The sequence below is a fragment of the Dendroctonus ponderosae genome, unplaced genomic scaffold, assembly GCF_020466585.1.
Source record: "Dendroctonus ponderosae isolate FM_Combo_2020 unplaced genomic scaffold, Dpon_F_20191213v2 Dpon_F_20191213_4, whole genome shotgun sequence".
In the NCBI taxonomy this organism is placed as follows: Eukaryota; Metazoa; Arthropoda; class Insecta; order Coleoptera; family Curculionidae; genus Dendroctonus; species Dendroctonus ponderosae.
Window position 1 is genome coordinate 12,710,482 of NW_026018611.1, and position 19,863 is coordinate 12,730,344.

Consider the following 19,863-nt stretch of genomic DNA (forward strand, 5'->3'; position numbering starts at 1 on the left):
TACAGTATATGAAAATTCGCTCTGATAATTCGTCTGTGCAAATTGTCAGTTATGTGACTTTGACTTAATCTCATTGTTTAAATTAATAAAGGTAAGGTTAATTAATAATTTTGGTGTAAGTTTAATTTGGGTGGATGTTTCTCTGGTCGCCACAAAAAACCACAAAAAAGTTTGGGGGGATAAAATGGAGTATGCCTCTAGAAAATAGAACGTCCTGTAGATTTTGACAACCAGTCTTACCTTCAACCTTACCTACAGGTAAAGGGTCTAAACATTAGCAAACGTTCAAAATTTGAGCAAAATATTTCATAAACTGAAGGAGTGAAAGAGAAAATACCAATTTTGCTCGAAACTTTAACACCCTGTATTTTGTTAACCATAGACTCAAGACAAAAACATTAAATTAATATTCGATTTGTTTTGAGGTCCTCTACACGCCCCTGCTCTGTGTCCATAAAGTTGTGAATCACCCTGTAGATTCAATAAAAAAAACCTTAAGATTAGTTCTATCTATTTTCTACTATCAATTTAAATGTTACCTCAAAAGTTTTGAATATTTTGGTTAGGATTTATATATTGCTAGCTGCATGCGCTTTCATAAGGCGTAAATCGTCAATATTTGTTACTGGACTTACTGGTAGATAACATTTCCTAAGAGTCAGGAGGTGTTAAGTCGGGGCTGTTAGGGAGCCATGGGAGAAGACCAGCTCGTCCAAACCTGGTATCAAAATGTTCAATTAAAAAAAGTACTACCGGGCGATCGTCACGGGGTAGATGGAATATTATTGCTCTTTTTCATTAACGAATGTTGTTCTCGTCTTTCTTCTCACAAATTGTCGTTCCCCAACAAGAGGCACATTTGTTTATTCTTTTGGCGGCTCCGATGCATTTTCTTTGCTTTTGTAAAATAAACCCAGAAGAATATCGCATTGTTCATGGTAAGACTAAAACATTTTTGCTCATAACAAGTGCTTCGAATTTCAGTCGATTAGAACGGTTTAACACTTTCACCTGTTGTTCAAATAGGCCATATGTGTGTCATGAAAAAGCTCCAATTAATGAAAAGCGAAAGTGATTGGAATGATCAACGAAAAGTTGAATTGAAAATCCGCTTAGGACTTCTCGTTTTTCAGTTATTTTCGTAAATGCTTACTTAAACTTGCTAATGTGCAGGTATCCTATAATTTTATATTATCTTGTTATCGTGAATCTTTACTTGTAAAGGGATTTAAAAAAAAAATTAATTTTCAGTTTCAATACAAGGGTAATAATAATAACAATAAAAATAAATTAATATGTAATGTACTATAGTATGACAATAATATTAAGAATAACTATAAAAATAGAATAGACGGCCAACACGTAAAAAGTATATGTATATCCAGGTGTTTTTTGATAAGTGTTAGGTATAATCATCAGGTATTTTTCAGATAAAAGTCCATATATTCAAGGGTCCATAAATCCTTACTTATGGAGCAAATGGGTGTTTAATTTTTTTTTATTATTACATATTTTAGCAACAAAATCAATTGTGTTACCAATTTTTCAGCCATTTAGCGAAAATAATTGACGTATGTGTTTTTCAAAAGTTTACATGCTGTTTATGAGTGGTCAAGTCAAAAAAACATATTGACGTAAAGGACATTGTATTTAAAAAAAAACATGCGCTGATTACTTTGAAACAAAATATCTTAATAACAGTTGTTTGAAGCCACTTTTTAAAGCGAATACTTAAGGATTTGATTTTCTTGCAACAAAATCTGATGAAACAATGCACGAAAAAGTCATGATTCTTCAAAAGAAAAAAATAGATGTAAGTAGCACCCACTACCTGTAGCAGCAAAACCAAGATGAAATTTAAACTTGTTGCTTCGAAACCCCCAGATACCATGTTTCGTCCAAATATCGTTATTATTTCAAAAACTACTTAGGAACAACAAAAATGTTAATTCATTTTTTAACGCCCTGCAGCTCGATACTTGCCTTGCGTACCCATTCGTATATAGACTTTTTGTCTTAAAAATACCTGAGAAATCCCTTAATAAAAAACACCCGGTGACTTTAAGTGAAGAACAAACTGCGTGGATAAGTTGAATTAAAATCTAATACAAATGCCTAATAACTTATTTGTTTCAGTGTGGCCAACATGGGAAAGACGACTATCCGAACTGGACTCGGAATACAATGGGCATGGGCAAACAAGGATACGAATCTAAAATGAATGAACACAACCAGATGCAAAAAGGTACGATATTTTATTATTGCTATGTAGAAAATAGGCATACTAATAATGTTGTTTCGTCTCCAATTCGTTTATTGTTACCCAAATGTTCAACAGACAATTCTTGTATTCCCGAATCCCGGATCCCGGATCTATTTTCTGGCAAAAGTCCACATTTGGCGCTAGTATATTCACATACTCATGAGGGAGAATTTTAATTGTTTTTGTATTCTAGAAACCGAATTTACCAGAGATAAATGTTATTGCATTCTTGTTGTGTTTTGAATTTAATCCGAGTTTAGTCAAAAGAGACTGCCGTTTTCGTTCGAAAGCCATAAAAAATAAAAGGATAAAATAAAAAAGATTAGCAAGCAGAATTTTTATGGGATAGACATAAACATAAAAGTATATTTTTATGGCTCTTGCAGCAAAAATAAAAACAAACCAAATTTTACGGGCCCCAGTCTAGCGTTTTATTATTATACTTTCCTAGTTTTTATTTTTTACTTCGACTATAAACTTAATTAAAAGATATATAAGTGTATAGATGCGCAGTTTCGCGTGGGAGTTATATCTTAAAACTTGCTGGCTGTATAATCTCCTTAAAAGGTCAATTTGCATCTTTAAAGTGTATTAGGCTATAAGAATAGTTCACTAAAACTTGATAATTAATGCAGTTTTTCAATCAAATTCTTGGTTAACTGGTTGTCCGCAAATACTTTTCTACTTTCCACTAAACTTTCAAACATTAAGGAAATTCGGACAATTGACCCAGCCCGACTCGTGCTAAACAATTGGTGATTTTCGAGTTGATAATCAGTCGCCTTTAAGAATTTGGTCCTCTACGTTTCTCTAGCAGATATGGCCTCCACCTTCAAGAGTCAGTTTGCTTCGGATTGGATTCAGAGGAGTTCAAACAGTCTTGTTTCTCACTGTGCTTTTTACCATTTCTCATCACATTTATTGCATTAAGAGGTAATGCAGACGACAAGCAAATCTTAACCTAAATAGGTATGGCTGATTTGTAATGTCTTAAAAACAAGATATTAGAAGAAATTTTGGAACTTTTTTAATTCAAAATGATTTGGTAGGATTGTCTGTAATATTTAAATAAAAGTCGGCCCTCGCTTATGGATCTGCCGACACTGTATCTGCCGACGCTGTATCATCGAACTAATTTAAAATAGACATTGTTCTTTTCAATTAGCGACAATTAGCGATAAATTCAGACGATTTACATCGATATTTTTTTAATATTGCTGATGAGCTTATAGCAGCCTTTATAACTGTGCCAAAAACATTCCATAGGCAACAAAACGACACGTCAATTTTATTTAATAAAAATATACCCATTAAGATGATTAGATGCCAATCAAATTTTATTAAAGATGTGTTTATGAACAGAAAGTTTATATCTTCAGAAAGTTTTTTTTTCAAGTATGGGAGACTTTGTGTAAAAGGTGTCTCATAATATATTGTTATACAGAAACAACTAGAAAAAAAACGTTTTTTAGATTATTGAATTACGTGCTTATCAAACATCTTAACCTTACCGATATTAACTGGCGTGATGCGCGGTGGATAAGTAATTATTCATTTTTTTATGTGTTGTCTGTTACCAATAATAATGAAAGATGCCGATGGTCGCAAAAAAAACATATTTTAGCAATAAGTGATTTGTTACGATACGTTTCGTATGCAGTTTTATTTGTGTTCAAACATCCTGTATCTATAGAATGTAACAAATATTCTTTTCTGCATAAATAGTAATGAGCACACGCTTCTTCTAACTTCCTAACATTCAAAAGTATGCAAATTCATCTGTTTAACAGGACTTACCATGCTGAATTTCCTACTAGAACTCTAAATTAATATTTATCATTAATTATTAATAAAACACAATATAAAACGTTTTGCGATTTTACAATTTCCTATTATAATTTATCTATATAGATGGTAATTCAAAAACTTAAGCTGGCGATTTTTTCAAGAGGTGTGCAGAGAGTAAATTGATCCAAATAACACAGGGTGATTCTAAATTGGCGTCATTCCTCTGGGGGTGTTGTGTGGGGGTATTTTGGAAGTGTAGAAAAATAGTGAACATTATAATTGTTTTTAAAAACTCCGACATTTGCAAAAACTAGATGAGAGGAATGGCATCAATGTTTTTCATTGCCCTATCGGCTAGCAAGTAAAGAAATCTGTATGTAGGTGCCAAAAACTTATTTTTAATTTGACCCATAAACTTTCTTGATAAATAAGGCTTAATTGATACCTAGAAATCATTAAAGTAAGCTGAAATCGTGCAGCTTTATTCTGAGTAAATTGGGTCAAACTACAACCGCAGCAACATCAACGCAAAAAGTATTGAAAGCTATCCAACCAATTTAAATTTAATGTGTTTTATTGAGAACATATTCTCCATCATTACACACTTGATTAAATTAGATTATCGCACTCACACCTCGATGGAAAAAGAAGCTCTTACTAAAGCCCATGAAACAATTGGTTGCTTAAAATTTTGAATCACCCGAAGGCTACTTCCTTCTATTCTCTCGGATTACGGTTCCCGAGGAATGCATTTTACATAAACAATGAAAAAATCAGATAGTACCGCGTAACGACAAAAGTAATTTCATGCATGTTCGTATATTTTCTACTTTAATTCATAAGTTTTCGATTAAATCGCTTTTTTCACAATCATCCTTCGTCATTCCATTTTCTATTAGACCATTGATAATACGGTTAGCGAAGCGTTTCAACGATGAACGGGTTGAAATACTTAATCTTGTAATGAAGAAAAGGCCACTTTGTTTATAGGTATCAGATTTTTGCTCTGAATACTTAATGGGTTCCCTTTTGCCACTTTTTCGCCGAAATATAAACAGCTTTTTTCGTATTAAGCTCTCAAATTACTGCATTCAATTGATTCAACATTACGTTACTTTAACGATCATTCTTGTTTAACTGTTCAAATATCCTGTCTGAACAATGCGTTACCAATTGCTTCGCTTAGATGTAGGAAGATAAACATTAACAACAATTTTAAAAATAATTATTACTAACATATATACATTGTGCATCACAGTATAGTTAGCCAAGGCCACTACCGTAAATGACGAGTACCAAACACCAACAGAAAATCTCGAAGAGAAGGTACTTGAATGCTGAAGGCCACTTGCGATGATTACTTTGTGCTTTTCAACTCTTAAGTACTGTGCCAATAACGTTAGTAATCGATTAGAAGTTCCGCTTTTCGCAGTTATTTTAATCTGCAATGCACTGTAAATCATTGTAAGGGTCTACAATATATTTGGACATATTTTGGCAAGGATGCTGGTTATCGCACCTGAAACTGTGTGTGTTTTATATATTTCTTACAAGAAAAACGACTACATTCGTGCTAAGTTTGTACAGGTTTTTTTCGAGGATATAAGAATCTCTTACTCCAATTTACTTCACGGAATGAAATACACACTGTCTAAATAAAGTAAATTTCAAATTGCCATAAAACTGGCCGTATAAGAATTAATATCGTGATTTATTATAGTTTTAAATTATTTTTGCAGTTTTTGTAAAATTTTCAAAATTAAAATTTAATTTGAGCGTGATTTTCGGTTATATCATTTTAAACAGTTTTCGAGCAATTAAAGAACTGTTACTAAAGAAAAATGCAAAAAATACATATGTATTGTGACTGTCTTATTTTGTTGACATAATTGCACATATAAATTAATTAAAATTAAGTTACTTATTTAAAGTTCCGGTGCTTGAACGGCTCATTGAGAAAGATGAAAATGTGGAAACCCTCGAGTTGTACGCCTATGGGCTAATATACACTTCAGTTTTAACGCATTTAAGCGCAAGGTAAAGTAGTGTCAATTATATGAAGTTCACAACTTAAACGTTTTTTAACTCTCTACTTGAAACGAAACTCCATTGATAAAATACATTTAATTCAATCATCTTTTGTTGAATTTCATGTGACAAATTTCGAACGTTGTTTATTCTTCGTATATGAAATCGACGAAATATCATGGTTTGCAATTTTTTTTGCATCCAGAGGACTTAGTAATTTAATAATTAGCAAATGATTTTTAATCGCGAATAATGATAAATAAATTGTCCGTATCGTTTTCCCTAACATCTTCCACATTTTTTGGGTTTTTACCATTTTTTTCCATTATTGTAAAAATGTATGGCCTCACCACAACTGAACGTTTATTTTCAGCAAGTTGTTATAACAGAACCGTCATATTTTTTCGTTTCGTATCAGAAAAATCAGTTTTTCATCATCACCGTCCTACCACATTGACAGTGAGAATGTGTGGCAAATCGTAATTACCGACAGGTTGTTTAGCCATCAAATGATACTTGATCTTGAATGCTTTCGATATTGGTTATTCCAAAAGCGAATTGCCGTAGCAAAGAACTTTAAATCTACCGCGTATAATTTAGCATTGCCCGGAGGCGTCTTAAGAAGTTCCTGTTTGACTAGTCCGAAATTTAATTCCTCATGAGGTAACAGTATGGGTCGAGTGTCTATTGTATGCTGAAATTACTAAATTTAAATTTGTTGTTTGGGCACAACGAGAAATTTTCGCGAAGCAGTACAAGGTGTATCTTAATAATTTGTCTATTGTTCCTGTTTGGGTTTTTTCTCAACCAGTTTCCTACGAGATTGATTCAGATTGACCGTTATGAATGTTCATCATACATGAAATAGGTCACTTAGAGATGATTATTTTGACCCTCTTTAGCTCCTTGAGGGTGTTGATGATGGTCAAGGAGCTAAAGAGGATTATCCATCGATAAGGGAATATAGGAAATGTGAATTTTCTACTATTTCCTTTTTTCTCAAAAATTCAGAAAATGGATCACGATTGCTCCCAGGTGTTATCTTAGTATAGTCCATTTATTAAGCGGAAAAGCAAGTTTCATTAGCATCCTTCAGCTTATAACGGGCATATAAACAATGACATGAAGATGATCAAGCGAAGACGCGTAAATTCAGTCTTCAAAAACCTTCAATGGACAAAATGTTAACACATTTGAATTTCAAATAAATATTAAAAACATATATTTATGTCGTTTTTAAGATATAATATAAATATTATACTTTGTCGTGGAATAGTAGAATTGAGCATATAATAGGATTCTTTGGAAAACATTATCTCTGGAAGATTTTTATATTATTTAATCGTGGATCCCCAAAGAAGGATAACGTTCAGCTTAGTAAAAACTTCGAATATTTAAAAATAATCGGTATTCTGAATCTCAGGTCTTGAACAACATTTTCTAATTGTTGTTGTTGCTTCGTTGGCGATCGATAAAAATATTTAAAAAGTAATTTAAACTTAAATACAAAACCACTTAATGATGACAAAGACCGAAAAACCTCAATTTAAATATTTCCAAAGCGAAAAAAGAACTATCCAGCTATTAGTTCTAATTTTCAAATGTTCTAAGAATAGCTTCGTCTTCCTCAATTTAATTACTAGAGATTATTCACGATAAATTTACATAAATAACAAAACGTATTCATTCTTAAAAATATAATGTTCGATCTTTCATCAATTCTCTTACACTTCTTCGCATGGATTAAAGTAAAGTTTTAGGTAGTTAGAATTAACTTAATTTGTCTTGACGGTTTTGACGTGTTAAAAAGCATGAACTGAAAAATCAGCAATAATTCTTCTACAAGAAATGGCTTTGTTACATTGTTACAGGTTGTAAGAAAAGCAAATTGGGCTAGTTAACAACTTTGACAAAATGCGGTTTTGTTTATTAAAAATATATACAAAAACAAATGAGCTATTCTCTTTGAACTTTTTTAAAATAATAAATCAGCATACTTTTACATCAACGAAAAATGTATGTAGTCCCACTTTTCCTTTACCACTTATTTGCTATTTTTTGTCTACTCTTCAAGCGAGCATGTACACAAATTTTGCTGCCAGTTTCATAGTCAGACTATACGCCTTCCTATACAGTAATTTTTATTTAACACGCTACGGTTTGACAACAACTTTAAAGCTTATAAAATCAAGTAATTGCCATGTTAAGACGGTATCTTTCACATTTTGTTCAAGTGCGAAACGGAAGATTGCCTTATATAACCCACTTATTCCCACATAAGAACTTCTCTGTATGGCTTCACTGCTAGCGAAATGAATGAGATGCAGGAAAAGAACGATAAAATAATCCAAGTTGAATAGTCGAAAATAATGCCGCCGGCTAATGCCTGATCAAGGTCAACATATGCACACACCTTGATTGCCTCAAAACTTGATTGAACAAAGAATAGTTTAATTTAGATTGTGTAGATAAGTTTTTCAAGCACGACAATCTACTGCGTCTTTAGTCAACTTAAATCTAGGAAATTTGGTAAATTAAGCTGAAGCAAACATCAGCCAGCGTTCTTTGGCGGTTCAAAAGTACTAAGTGTTTTACTAATTGATTGTGTTTGCTTTTGACCTGGGCGGATGACATCTTTGCTCGCCTTTCTTCCACAGCAGCAAATTGCTTTAAAGCTCATGCCTTAATTTAAAATGTTACGCACGTCATGCAGAGATACAAGATAATAAGGTGGTGTACAAGTGTTCATGCATATATTTGCAGTTAAAAGAATTAAACCCCCCAAAGATAGCTAGTTACTAACCAAGCGCGACAACCTAATAAAATGTTCGCATGTCAGTTATTGCATGGTCTTGTCGATAAGCGCCAATTTCTGAAGGGAAATATCAGCAGTAAAACGATTATCAGCAATTACTTCATATCGTAAAAGAACAGGTCTCTAAAATATGACGCGTTTCTTGCAAAATAGCGCCATAAATAATGTTAAATTTTTCAGAAAACTGGGCCATCCTGCATCATCAACATAATCATTACAGCGACCGGACGTTGAACGTCCCGTCTTAATTAAAATCTTCAATTTTATGTCTTCATATAAATTCGATCTGTATATCTACAACACTGATCGTCAATAAAGGAGTTGAATTCATGCAGGTTCAATTACGCCACTAGAGACTTATATTAGTATGTTTGCAGTGTTTATTTGCACACGGCATTGACTACAGAAAATTACACTTGCATGGAAATCTTATGCAAATGTTTTGAGCTGAAGTTCAAGAAGACGGATGTTGTGAGGTTTACCTGATTAAATAATAGAAGCAGCTTATTATATCCGCTAATTTCGCATATGAGGAAGGAAGGTATTACTACGACCATATGAGCAAATCTTTGAATTGGCCAGGTTTTTCCTTCTTACTCGATTAATTGCAAAAAAGAAAATACGATTAATTTTATTTACAGTTTAGCTTTCCAATGTGATATCACTAGGACGGTTCATTAACATATTAGCTCATGCCAATGCACAAATTAATATTAAACTTGCTTATATGTTGTCAGTTCTTGTTGCAAATGGTGAAGACATTTATTGATTTATTTATAGTACAAATTCAGTTTGTTTTGCTTCAGAATACTGTGTGTGATATTACGCCTCAAATTTAACAGACGCTATGTGAACTTGATGGAAATGATGCCATTATCTCATCCAGTTAATTTGTATATGAATGTTAGAAATGTAATGTAGAATGTTAACTTTTTATGAAGATGACAGTGTACAACTGGATTGGAGGAATAATTTTAAATGTTCCAAATTTAATAAATTAACCACAGACATTTAATAATGTTTTACTAATTCTGAATAAATCGGTTAATAAACAAAACAAACATAGGTATAAGAAGCAGTGAATACTTAGTAGCTTCAAAATATTTTTAACTCGTAGTTGAACAATCGCATACTTTGCAAAGGCTAAGGCTAAAGCTAAGGCTAAAAATAACTTAATAAGTTTTACTTGAAAATTGAATTTTCTATCAAAGAGAAAAACGATACGATTGACTGCTTATGCCACCTAAATACGAAAAATACCCTGAAAATGGATTTTTACCAATATTTGGAACGCCGTCGCATGAATATTGAGTTCCAGGAATATTTAAATGAAATTTTGCAGAACCGCCGACCTTGCCTGTCTCTATTTCCAGCAACATTCATCCACAGGTTTCTCGATTTCTTAGAAGAGAATCGGGCCCAAAGGTCCAAAATGTCCTCGAAAATGAATTTGAAATGGTGGTTTGTTGGCCTGGTCAGGTCAATTGTTCTATTGTTAACCGAAGAATGTTATTTATCTAGCACAATAAAACATAATTTAAATTTAACAGCAAACTATTTAATAAATAGCTTAAACAAACTCAAAACCTCTCAAGCACACGACATGAAAAAGGATTAAAAATATCTAATTTTATAGAAAGTTTGAAATATTGGGAAAATGAATAGCCGCCCGCTCCACTGCTCCATTAAGAAGGGATAATCAAGAATTAAGTTAAATCGTTCGAAACATTCGTTTTTAAAATTATAAAATCATATCGTTAACTACCCTGCAAGATAAAAATACTTAAATTTTTCGAAATAATAAATTTGAAATTTGTTATAAATAAAAAGCAAAATTTATAAATTTCATGCTGATATATCGGTTAATATAAAAACGTGTTTTTACAAATATTTTAATAAATATTACATCTTTACCGCAATTCATTTAACTCTCTATCTTGTACGAATTCCAAGATCCAAATAGTTACGTACTTAATTTATAGCATCACCATAGAAAGTTAGCAAATGCAACTGACTGAAAAGAAAGAACGATAGTTGAATTAATTTAGACTTTTCACACTTTGGCCTGACCAATAAATTTCTTCATTCATTGTCCAAATTTGTAAGCATCTGTGCAGCAACCTGTGGTGAAGACTGTAATTTCGCCAAAGTTCAACTGTAGTGCCGCTGTCGGAATCCTTACCTGCATCTCTCCTTTGAATTTTTAGACTAGTTCCTCATTCTCTTAGCCAAGACGTGATTCATTAGTGCGCCAATAAAAGCATTTGGATATTACAACTCACCTCCGAAACTGTGTGCGACCGACTTAACTGTATTCTATTGTTTCACTTAACAATCCTTTGGAGTTTAGTCCCATAAATCATGCATACTAAGGACTGAATATTTACTATTTTATACGGAACAAGTAACTAAAATACGACAGGAAGGTCCAAATGCTTTGAGATAGTTTTAATGTGAATATAATTACTTTGAAACTGGAATAAGTTGTAAAGAGAAATTGAACGCCATGAAAACTGAATGATTCTAATGACCATGCAAATTCACTGATAAATTTATGTCTGAAACATCTTAAAATGAGATATCAATCAGAGGAAATAGTTACGTTGAATTGTGTGTATAAATCTTATTCAGATTTATGTAGCAGGTGCGTTTGCCCACTTATTTTTAATTATGTTGTTTTCTTGGAGTATCGGGATTATTTTTCACCAGCAAGTACCAGCTGGGGATAGTAATCCTAGTAATAATTAGTGATTATCTGAGGAACTTAGGAGGAATTAAAACAGCATCTTTCTTGGTTCTCACCTTGCCGATAATTGGAAATGTGTTCCATAAGTCGTTATCCTCAATAATTATTAGCTAAAGGTGACCGCAAAACTATGCCCTTACTTTGTTTTCATCAAGATGTTTTTAATGATATTTTCGCATATAAACTCTATTTCGCATATAATATATGGGCTTAGTTTCGACTGTGTTCATTAGTAAATCAATCAATTAGTCCGAAAACTAATAACCAACACCGCTTAGCCGGAAGCTTTGTTTCGGCCGAACAAAGAATTAACATATTTTTTCATTTTAATGGAATGCTGCCGGCAAAAGCGCCAGCTAGTGCTTAGTTTTATAGTAATCCCTGTAAAAAATGTTAATTTATGTTATTAAACGATGCCCGTTTATGGTTTATTGGATGACTACGTATTGATGTTTATTCAATTTTGAACAAGTTTCAGAATATATGTAACTGAGGTTTTGGCGAAGATATACAAACCAGTCACTTGATACATATCAGAGTCGAATTAAAAGGGGATTAAAATGGTGTGTTCTAATGAAATAAGTGGAGAGGAAGTGGCTGTGTACACACTGGATAAACATCAATGCAAAAAGCGTTTATAATTGATTGTTTATATGATAAGTTTATTTTTGTATTAATTTTTATCATATAGACACAACTGCAAAACCAGTTTATTTTCATTGCATAAAATAACTGCAAATCTCTCAAAAGCGTTAATTATCTTATAATTATTTAGTCAGTCTGCTTTTGATCATTATTTAGCTCACTTGATTTAAAATCGCATTAGTTACTGCGCCTCTGTTAGTCATCACCTGCATTTAAATATTGTCATTTTCTTAAGATCGAAAGTTGCTTTCCATATACTATAATTAGCAAGTCTGATTTGAGTGCTCCGTTTCTGGTAGCTATTGCCCCTTTTTATGGGGTTGTATATCTTCAAGTAGAACTTTTTGCATATTCTCTTTACGACTTCCATTTTAATATTGAACCTGTTGTAAATCAAAAAGAGACTGTTGAATTTTAATATTAATGTAACATCTTTCAAATGACGTGAAAAGTTTATTCCACATTAAACTTAGTAGGTATTGGCAGTTTGAGGAATATCTTCCATCTTTTCAGTAGCATTTATCATTATTTTTACACACAAATGTGATATAACTGTAGGAACTCGAAACAATTCGCATTAAAATTACATCTATTTCAATTCGACCTATTTTTTTCAGTGTATGCTGGTATGGAAGACCATCATATGGCAAATACTCCTGGATTGTATACATCAGGTAGATCAACTTCTAGTAGCTCGAGTCCAGGAGTCCCTGGGTCGAGTCCTGCATTGCTGGTCGTGCCACAACCAATAAATGCTACCAAAATGGGTGGTATGCAGAACGGCGGCGTCCAGCCAAGGAAATACCAATGCAAGATGTGTCCTCAGGTACGTGTAAGTGATAATTTTTTATTAATTGGGGCATTGATCATTTGATTGTCCTGAAATTGATGAATAGTGCTTGAGTTTAGAGTACATTTATCTCTGACCAAACAAGACGATTATTGGATTGCGGCAATAAAGGTTCTTTTCATAAGTAGATGCTGTATATCAAAGTTCATTGGTATCTCTCCGAACTCGGCAATATTTTAAAATGCAATCTTTAACCTCAGCGTCAATATAATAGGGACTGGGGGTATACTTTAGGACATACTGAAGAGAACCATTATCCATCACTTTTAACATATTTTGTCGTTTTTGTATTTTGCCCCTAAGTTTTTCGCAAATACCGATAAACAACCAGTATTGGACATACACATATGAATAAACGTAAAGATATAATACTGCTCCAAAAGCACTTGAAATGCAATACTAAAACATACATTTAAACTTTTACTGAGAAGTACACTCAAGAAAGTGAAAATAAACAACAACTAATGTGTTACTAAGTCCACAAAGAATTGATTCTAGCAGATTTTTTTCTAATTGTTTCGATATATTGGGAAAAAAACTTTAGGATGTGTTTAACTAGGAAGACTATACAAATAGTAATTAAACAGTTATGCTGTTACCGGAGAAATATCCGAATTTTCTATATCTAAGTGAAATTAAGTTCTTCTTGTGACTTAGAAATTAATTTACGAATAGAAACTAGTTGAAGAAATTTGAAGTGTTGCGCTTTGTTTTATCTCAAATACAATGTTTTCGTATGAAACTAGCTTGATAAATGTCATCCAGTTATCACTAGTAAATTGCTATTTTTATAAATCCTTTATAATTTGGCAAGTCTTGTCGCAAATAGATAAAAAATTGCGATTTTTTTCTTATATTATATTTGCTCATTTTATCTCCGAAAAAGTAGTTTACCTTTGTCATGCAAGAATGCATGTGGGACGCAGTTCATAGAGAATTTAGGTTCAACTCGAGGTGAGTTCTAAAACAGGTGTATACTTTGGGGGGTGCAAGATTGGTCTCAGACCTACTATGAACGCGCACAGGCCTCAGTTCTCGAGTTTTTTTTTCATTCGAGTTTACCAGACAACAGAAAACAATGAGCAAACCAACGAAACAGCACGTCCAAAATATTCCAGGTTTTGAAAATGTTGCTAGTTAATTTATGGTAGTTAGTTTATAACTGGTTGTTTGATCAACACCAAGCGCCGGTTTTTAATTTCAATTTATATTGTTTATATTAAAAGCTATAAATTCACGTCTACATATCAATGCGTTGCCGATAAATTTTATCATACGATGACAAATAAGACAATCTTGATTGCACATTTAGAGACATATCTAAATAACAAACCGTAAAATAACTTACAAGGTGTTAGAGAAATAATAAAATCGTCACAAAATAAATTTTCTGGTCATTAGGGAATATAAATATATGTTATTGATTTTCAATAACTATTTCCTTAACGCAATCTAAGATAAACTGTAAATTAAGAATTAGTTGCTTTTTTTATGTAGTATTTGATTATGTATGAAGAGGCATTTTTTGTACGTTTTCCTGCATATTAATGAATTTAAGAATTTTCGTGACCGCCAAGTTTTCGTATAAAAAAGTTGCATTAATTTATATTCTTTGAGATATAATAATTTGTATTTAGCTATATAAAACAAGAAACAAAGAAGCTGTAAAATCCGTTATCTTTGCGACTTTAAGTATATTTATTGGATGTAACTGAAAACGCAAACACCGTTTAAACTAGTCTAGGAAAACTTGCGAATTATTTTAAAAATTTAGAACAGAACAGCGCGTTTGTGAAAGCAACATAGAATGTCTAGAGAATTATTATCAACTTTTTGCTATTCATTTTGCCGTCAACAGATTTCCCAGTACATTCAATTTTGAACGAATATGGAAAGCTCAGCACATTTCTTCAGGTACATGCCAATCATAAGGCTGTAATTCATGTATATGCTCCAAGTTTTTTAGCGGTAGACTGTTTAGCCATCTTAAAAATTAGAATTAGACAACATTTTTTGAAACTGGAAAGAGTTATGAATTAACAATGCAAATACTTATATTAGTATATTGGCATAAAATAAATATACATACTTGGATCGGAAAAACATATGTAGATCAAAGTATTAGCATATTCGAACAAACGAAAGAAACATTTTCGTTCGTAAAAGTAAGTATGATGTTTAGATGGGACAAAATAATTAATATGTTTGTTACTGTTACTACATTTAAGGTTCGCTGCACTAAATTTGAAAAGAGTGGTTTATTTTATATTTTTAGGGAACATTTTGAAAAAATCAAAACTTTAATGACAAAGCAAAAATTTCAATAACAGCTTCTTTTTAAAACAGCAAAAACATACTCATACTGATCATTACATGAGAAGTCGGACGAAGTTGTTATCAGGAACTTATTTATGAAATAAAAATGTTTATCAGGCAGGTTAGAAATGGGGTTTAATCAATTTGCTTAATCAGATTCATGCTTAATCAGATATACAAGGGAGAAAAGCTCGTGGAGTAAAAATATTAGAACACACCAAGCGCTGCATTAAGCATAACAAGGTGTTCATTAGAGGACATTACAAATGCCCACAAAGGAAAACGTCAGCTTACTAGTTATCTCGACACAATTCAGAACAAAAATTAATTAAAGCCGAAAATAATCTTAACATGGTCTGGTTGTTTCGAGGATTTCTTTAGATAGTAGGCCCGCAAGTCTGATTTGCAGCCGTCCAAATTTTCCCATAACATTGAAGATTGGATGTGACGCAGCGAGAATTCACCGGTAATATCGAGACGTGAGGGGGCGATCCCAAACTTAAACACCACATTAGAGGAGTTTTTAAAGATCTCAGCCAGCTTAAAAATATCTCGTTTCAAATAAAAAACTAATTTTGCACCCTCTTTCCAAACAGGAAATACGCCCGGCGGAAATGCGGAGATTGTGAAACATTTTATTTTGTTTCGGATGCATAGTTGTCGGGAAGATGGAGAAAAATTGCTACTTTTTAGTGATTTTATGCAGTTTATGGGAAACTGCTCATTATGTGAGAGAGGAAGTGCTGGCTTTTATTAGGGGAAATGAAGCCTGATGCATTTGTGGGACGCATTATTTTAATTGGATGTACTATTATTAGTAAAGCACGGTAAATTATGTTCGCTTGCATTAGATTATTGGACCACATTATTTAAATTTAAGTTACTTTATTAAAAATATCATATTCTAACTGAATGTGTTCCCTTTGAATCGTTCATGGTTAAAGTTTTATAGATGCTAAATTCAAAGGGTTAAGATCATTTCCACATAAATGGTTCAAATTATCTTTAAAATAGTTTCATGGGAACTACTTGGTTTTGCACTTGACAATTTGCTATTAAAGTAGAAACTTGCAAAGTCTACTTGCAGGAGTGGTGTTTTTGCACAATAAAATAAAGTACAAGTGACACTCACTTCTTTTAGTTTATACGCAAGATTGTATGATGAACTCTACGTTGTCAACCAACTATTCAACTTAAACATCTAAGCGAGTTGATTCCAGAAATCGAATAACGATCGTGCATTATCAATTAAATAGCAAAACTAGATTTGAATGAATTAACAGATTTAAAAAGTTTATATTTTTTGCTGAAACCGAATGTTGCCATAGTAGACTAAGAAACTAAAATGTTGTCAACTCCACTGTTGAATTCGCTGTTTTCTCATACCAATTTTCTATTCTGACCTCTTGCATTCATCCCAAATCTCTAAAAACCAATTTCGTCTGATTTTGCGACTATTATTTGAATTGTAAGTCCAAATTTGTGACAAAAATGCTTCAAGCACTATGTACAACAAAATACTACAATCTGAAGCATGTCATCAAGTTACATTTTCTTTATGCTTCCTTTCCGAATCCACCCCCATTCATTCGAGCGTGTGACCTGGCTGAAAGAAAAAAAAATCCATTCGATACACGTACGGTCTTCCTTTCTAGTTTGTGTACTGAAGAACGAGAGGGCATTGATTATTCGGCGATCAAGAACGCGAACTTTGGATTATTAACTGCGATCAGGTAGTCCTTAGGACACGAGAATTTGATCGGAGAGTTTTATATCGGGCTATTTTTCAACCGTAAATTTTCCCGACGAAAACCGCAGAAATCTGGTTAATATTTGCACGTTGTTTGAAATACATTTTTTATTAATGAAAATGTAAAAACAATTTACATGTCCACAGAAAATACTAACTTTAACATTCCACTTTTCAGACGATTCAAACCGCCTGTAGGCGATTTTTGTATCGCGTGGCTGATATTTTAGCTCATCATCCATAAAATATATAATAAATGGCTTTATTATCAAGAAATAATTGTGCTGTTGACATATTCAATGGCAAGTTCCAAAAAAATTAAATCGATCCTTAATTATTATTAGACCAGACATTACGAAAACTATCTATCTAAATCTGGTCCACCGGGCCAGGTAAAAAACGTAGTTGACCCTCTACAACCGTGCGTCTGTAAAAAGGACCATAGGAACCATGATTTGGACCATACGACAATATTGTTTTTTTTTAGGTAGTTCTGAGTTTTTTACCTTGCGGATATTTATGTGATGTTGAGTGGCCAATATTTCTCAAATTATTGCCCGTTTGGATTTTATGCTCATCGAGAATGAATGGGGACGAGCTCCTGTTGATTGAAGGAAAATTAATGTTTGAATGTTCAGTACAGATTCCCGGCCGTTGACCTGTTATTACCTATTTGAAATGTGATTTTGTTGGATTTTGCATATTTTTGGTTGTGTTGATTTTCTCTATTTAATTGCTCTTTAATGGTTTGAAGTGAAGTGACACAATATCACAAATTCCGTCGATATTCGCATGATTAATGATCTTAAATAGGCCTTCCAAGCACTATCTTCGTATTTCTCCAATTGCTATTTAATAAAGCTTTATTTGTGCACATCAGTTATTTGTTTGTATATTACATGATCATAGTCATGGAATCGCTAAATTCTACCATACTATAAGCAGCTTTGAAATTGATATTATGAAATGGGCAATATGTATAAATAAATTAAGACTTTAAACACACTTTAAAAGAAAGGCAGAAAACTTGTGCTATAAATACCAACATGAAGCAAATGCTAAAGATGCAATAACAAATATTTTATAGATAAGTTCTATATTGTTGAGGCGGATTCATTTTTCACAAACTTCTTTTTGGGTATTTCGCCTCAAAAATTTTCGTCTTTAAAAAAGACAGAATTTCCTCACGTATTTTATTACAGATTGATAAATAGTGCTCCTATTTCGCAATAAGAACGAATTATTTATCAAAAAGTAATCAAGAACTATCACCTAGAGGTGATATATATATAATATATATATATCCTATCCCTACCCTATAGATATAAAAGACGTGAGGAAATTCTGTCTTTTTTAAAGACAAAAATTTTTGAGGCGAAATACCCAAAAAGAAGTTTGTAAAAAATATTTTATAGCAGAAGGACATTAGTTTAAACAGTCTTTGCGCGGCGAGTCTCTGTGGAACACTATTAGAGAAATGTTTCATTGCATTTTTTCGCTTCATTTTGCGCTCGCTCACATTGCAAGTTTTGTCTTCTTTCACCACGTAGATTTTCCATTATTCGTTCCAGTTTTTATAATCAATTATTGATGTCCAAAATCTGATGCTCAAATATATTTTGAGGGGGTTTTACGTGGGATTCGAAATGTTACGTGATATTGAATAGTCAACCTTTAAGGAAACGAGTGAAACGATCATTGTATCGGCTAATGCAGAACTTTTCTGTACTGAATGCTTTTTATGATCCTTTTTAAATTGAAAATAAATCAAGAAACATTTAGGATTGATCCCTCCCATAAGATGAGGCTTGGATCTGACACAATTCAAATTATTATAAATGATAAGTGGACAATATTATAGTATTATCAGCATCGGAAAGCGAAATTTGTTTAAGTGAGCGTCTAAGTTCCTTAGACCGAATGATAACGCATTATAATTTAATGCTAAAAGAAACATTAAGAAAAATAGTTTGAAAAAGTAAAAAATGGGAAGCTGAAAAATTTTATTTCTTTATTATTAATTGAATTGTATTGAAAGTTGTGAAGATATTGATTTAGATAGGGTTAACTCTCAACCATAATCACCGGAAATAAAACACTTTTTTAAACATTAGATTGTAATTATATTTTAAGTTGAGTTTTCATTTGTAGTAAACTTTTCACTTTACTTCAGGAATATTTTAAGATTTTAACCCTCTATCCTCGATATTACCCTACATATRAAGCTATCAATAATAATAGTTAAATCAATTTCTTTGTTTAAATGAGTGAAACGACTTTAAGATTTWAAAAAAATCAAATTTCCATCAAAAAGCCAAATGCAGGACGTTTCAACTAATTAATTCAATTCATTTCTACTAATTAATTCAATTCATAAAAATAGAATAAATACATACATACAATGCTCGCTCTATATATCTCTATATATTAAATGTCTATTAAAAACMCAAAGTCTGAATTCACATAAGGCAATATATTAATGTAATGTATMTGTAGCTTTGAAAGTACCCTTTAATTTTTATTGGAACTTTTTTTCTAGTTCGTAAGTACCAAAGAGCTTCTGAACTTTGCCGCATAATTGGATCCCCATGTATGTATATTAAATAACTCCTTTACCTGCTTTTTCATCTTGTTTGTTTTATCTATTATTATCAGCTAGACT

The 19,863-nt window shown here is 32.3% G+C and overlaps 1 protein-coding gene across 1 annotated transcript in view; it reads left to right on the forward strand.

Moving 5' to 3' along the window:
• The window catches only part of LOC109537787 (zinc finger protein rotund), a 145,578-nt gene that overhangs the window by 50,303 nt on the left and 75,412 nt on the right, over positions 1-19,863 (forward strand). The window contains exons 3-4 of the mRNA XM_048665729.1: positions 2,137-2,245; positions 12,903-13,111. Coding sequence (XP_048521686.1) covers positions 2,137-2,245; positions 12,903-13,111 — 318 coding nt within the window. The remainder of the gene's footprint in view (positions 1-2,136; positions 2,246-12,902; positions 13,112-19,863) is intronic.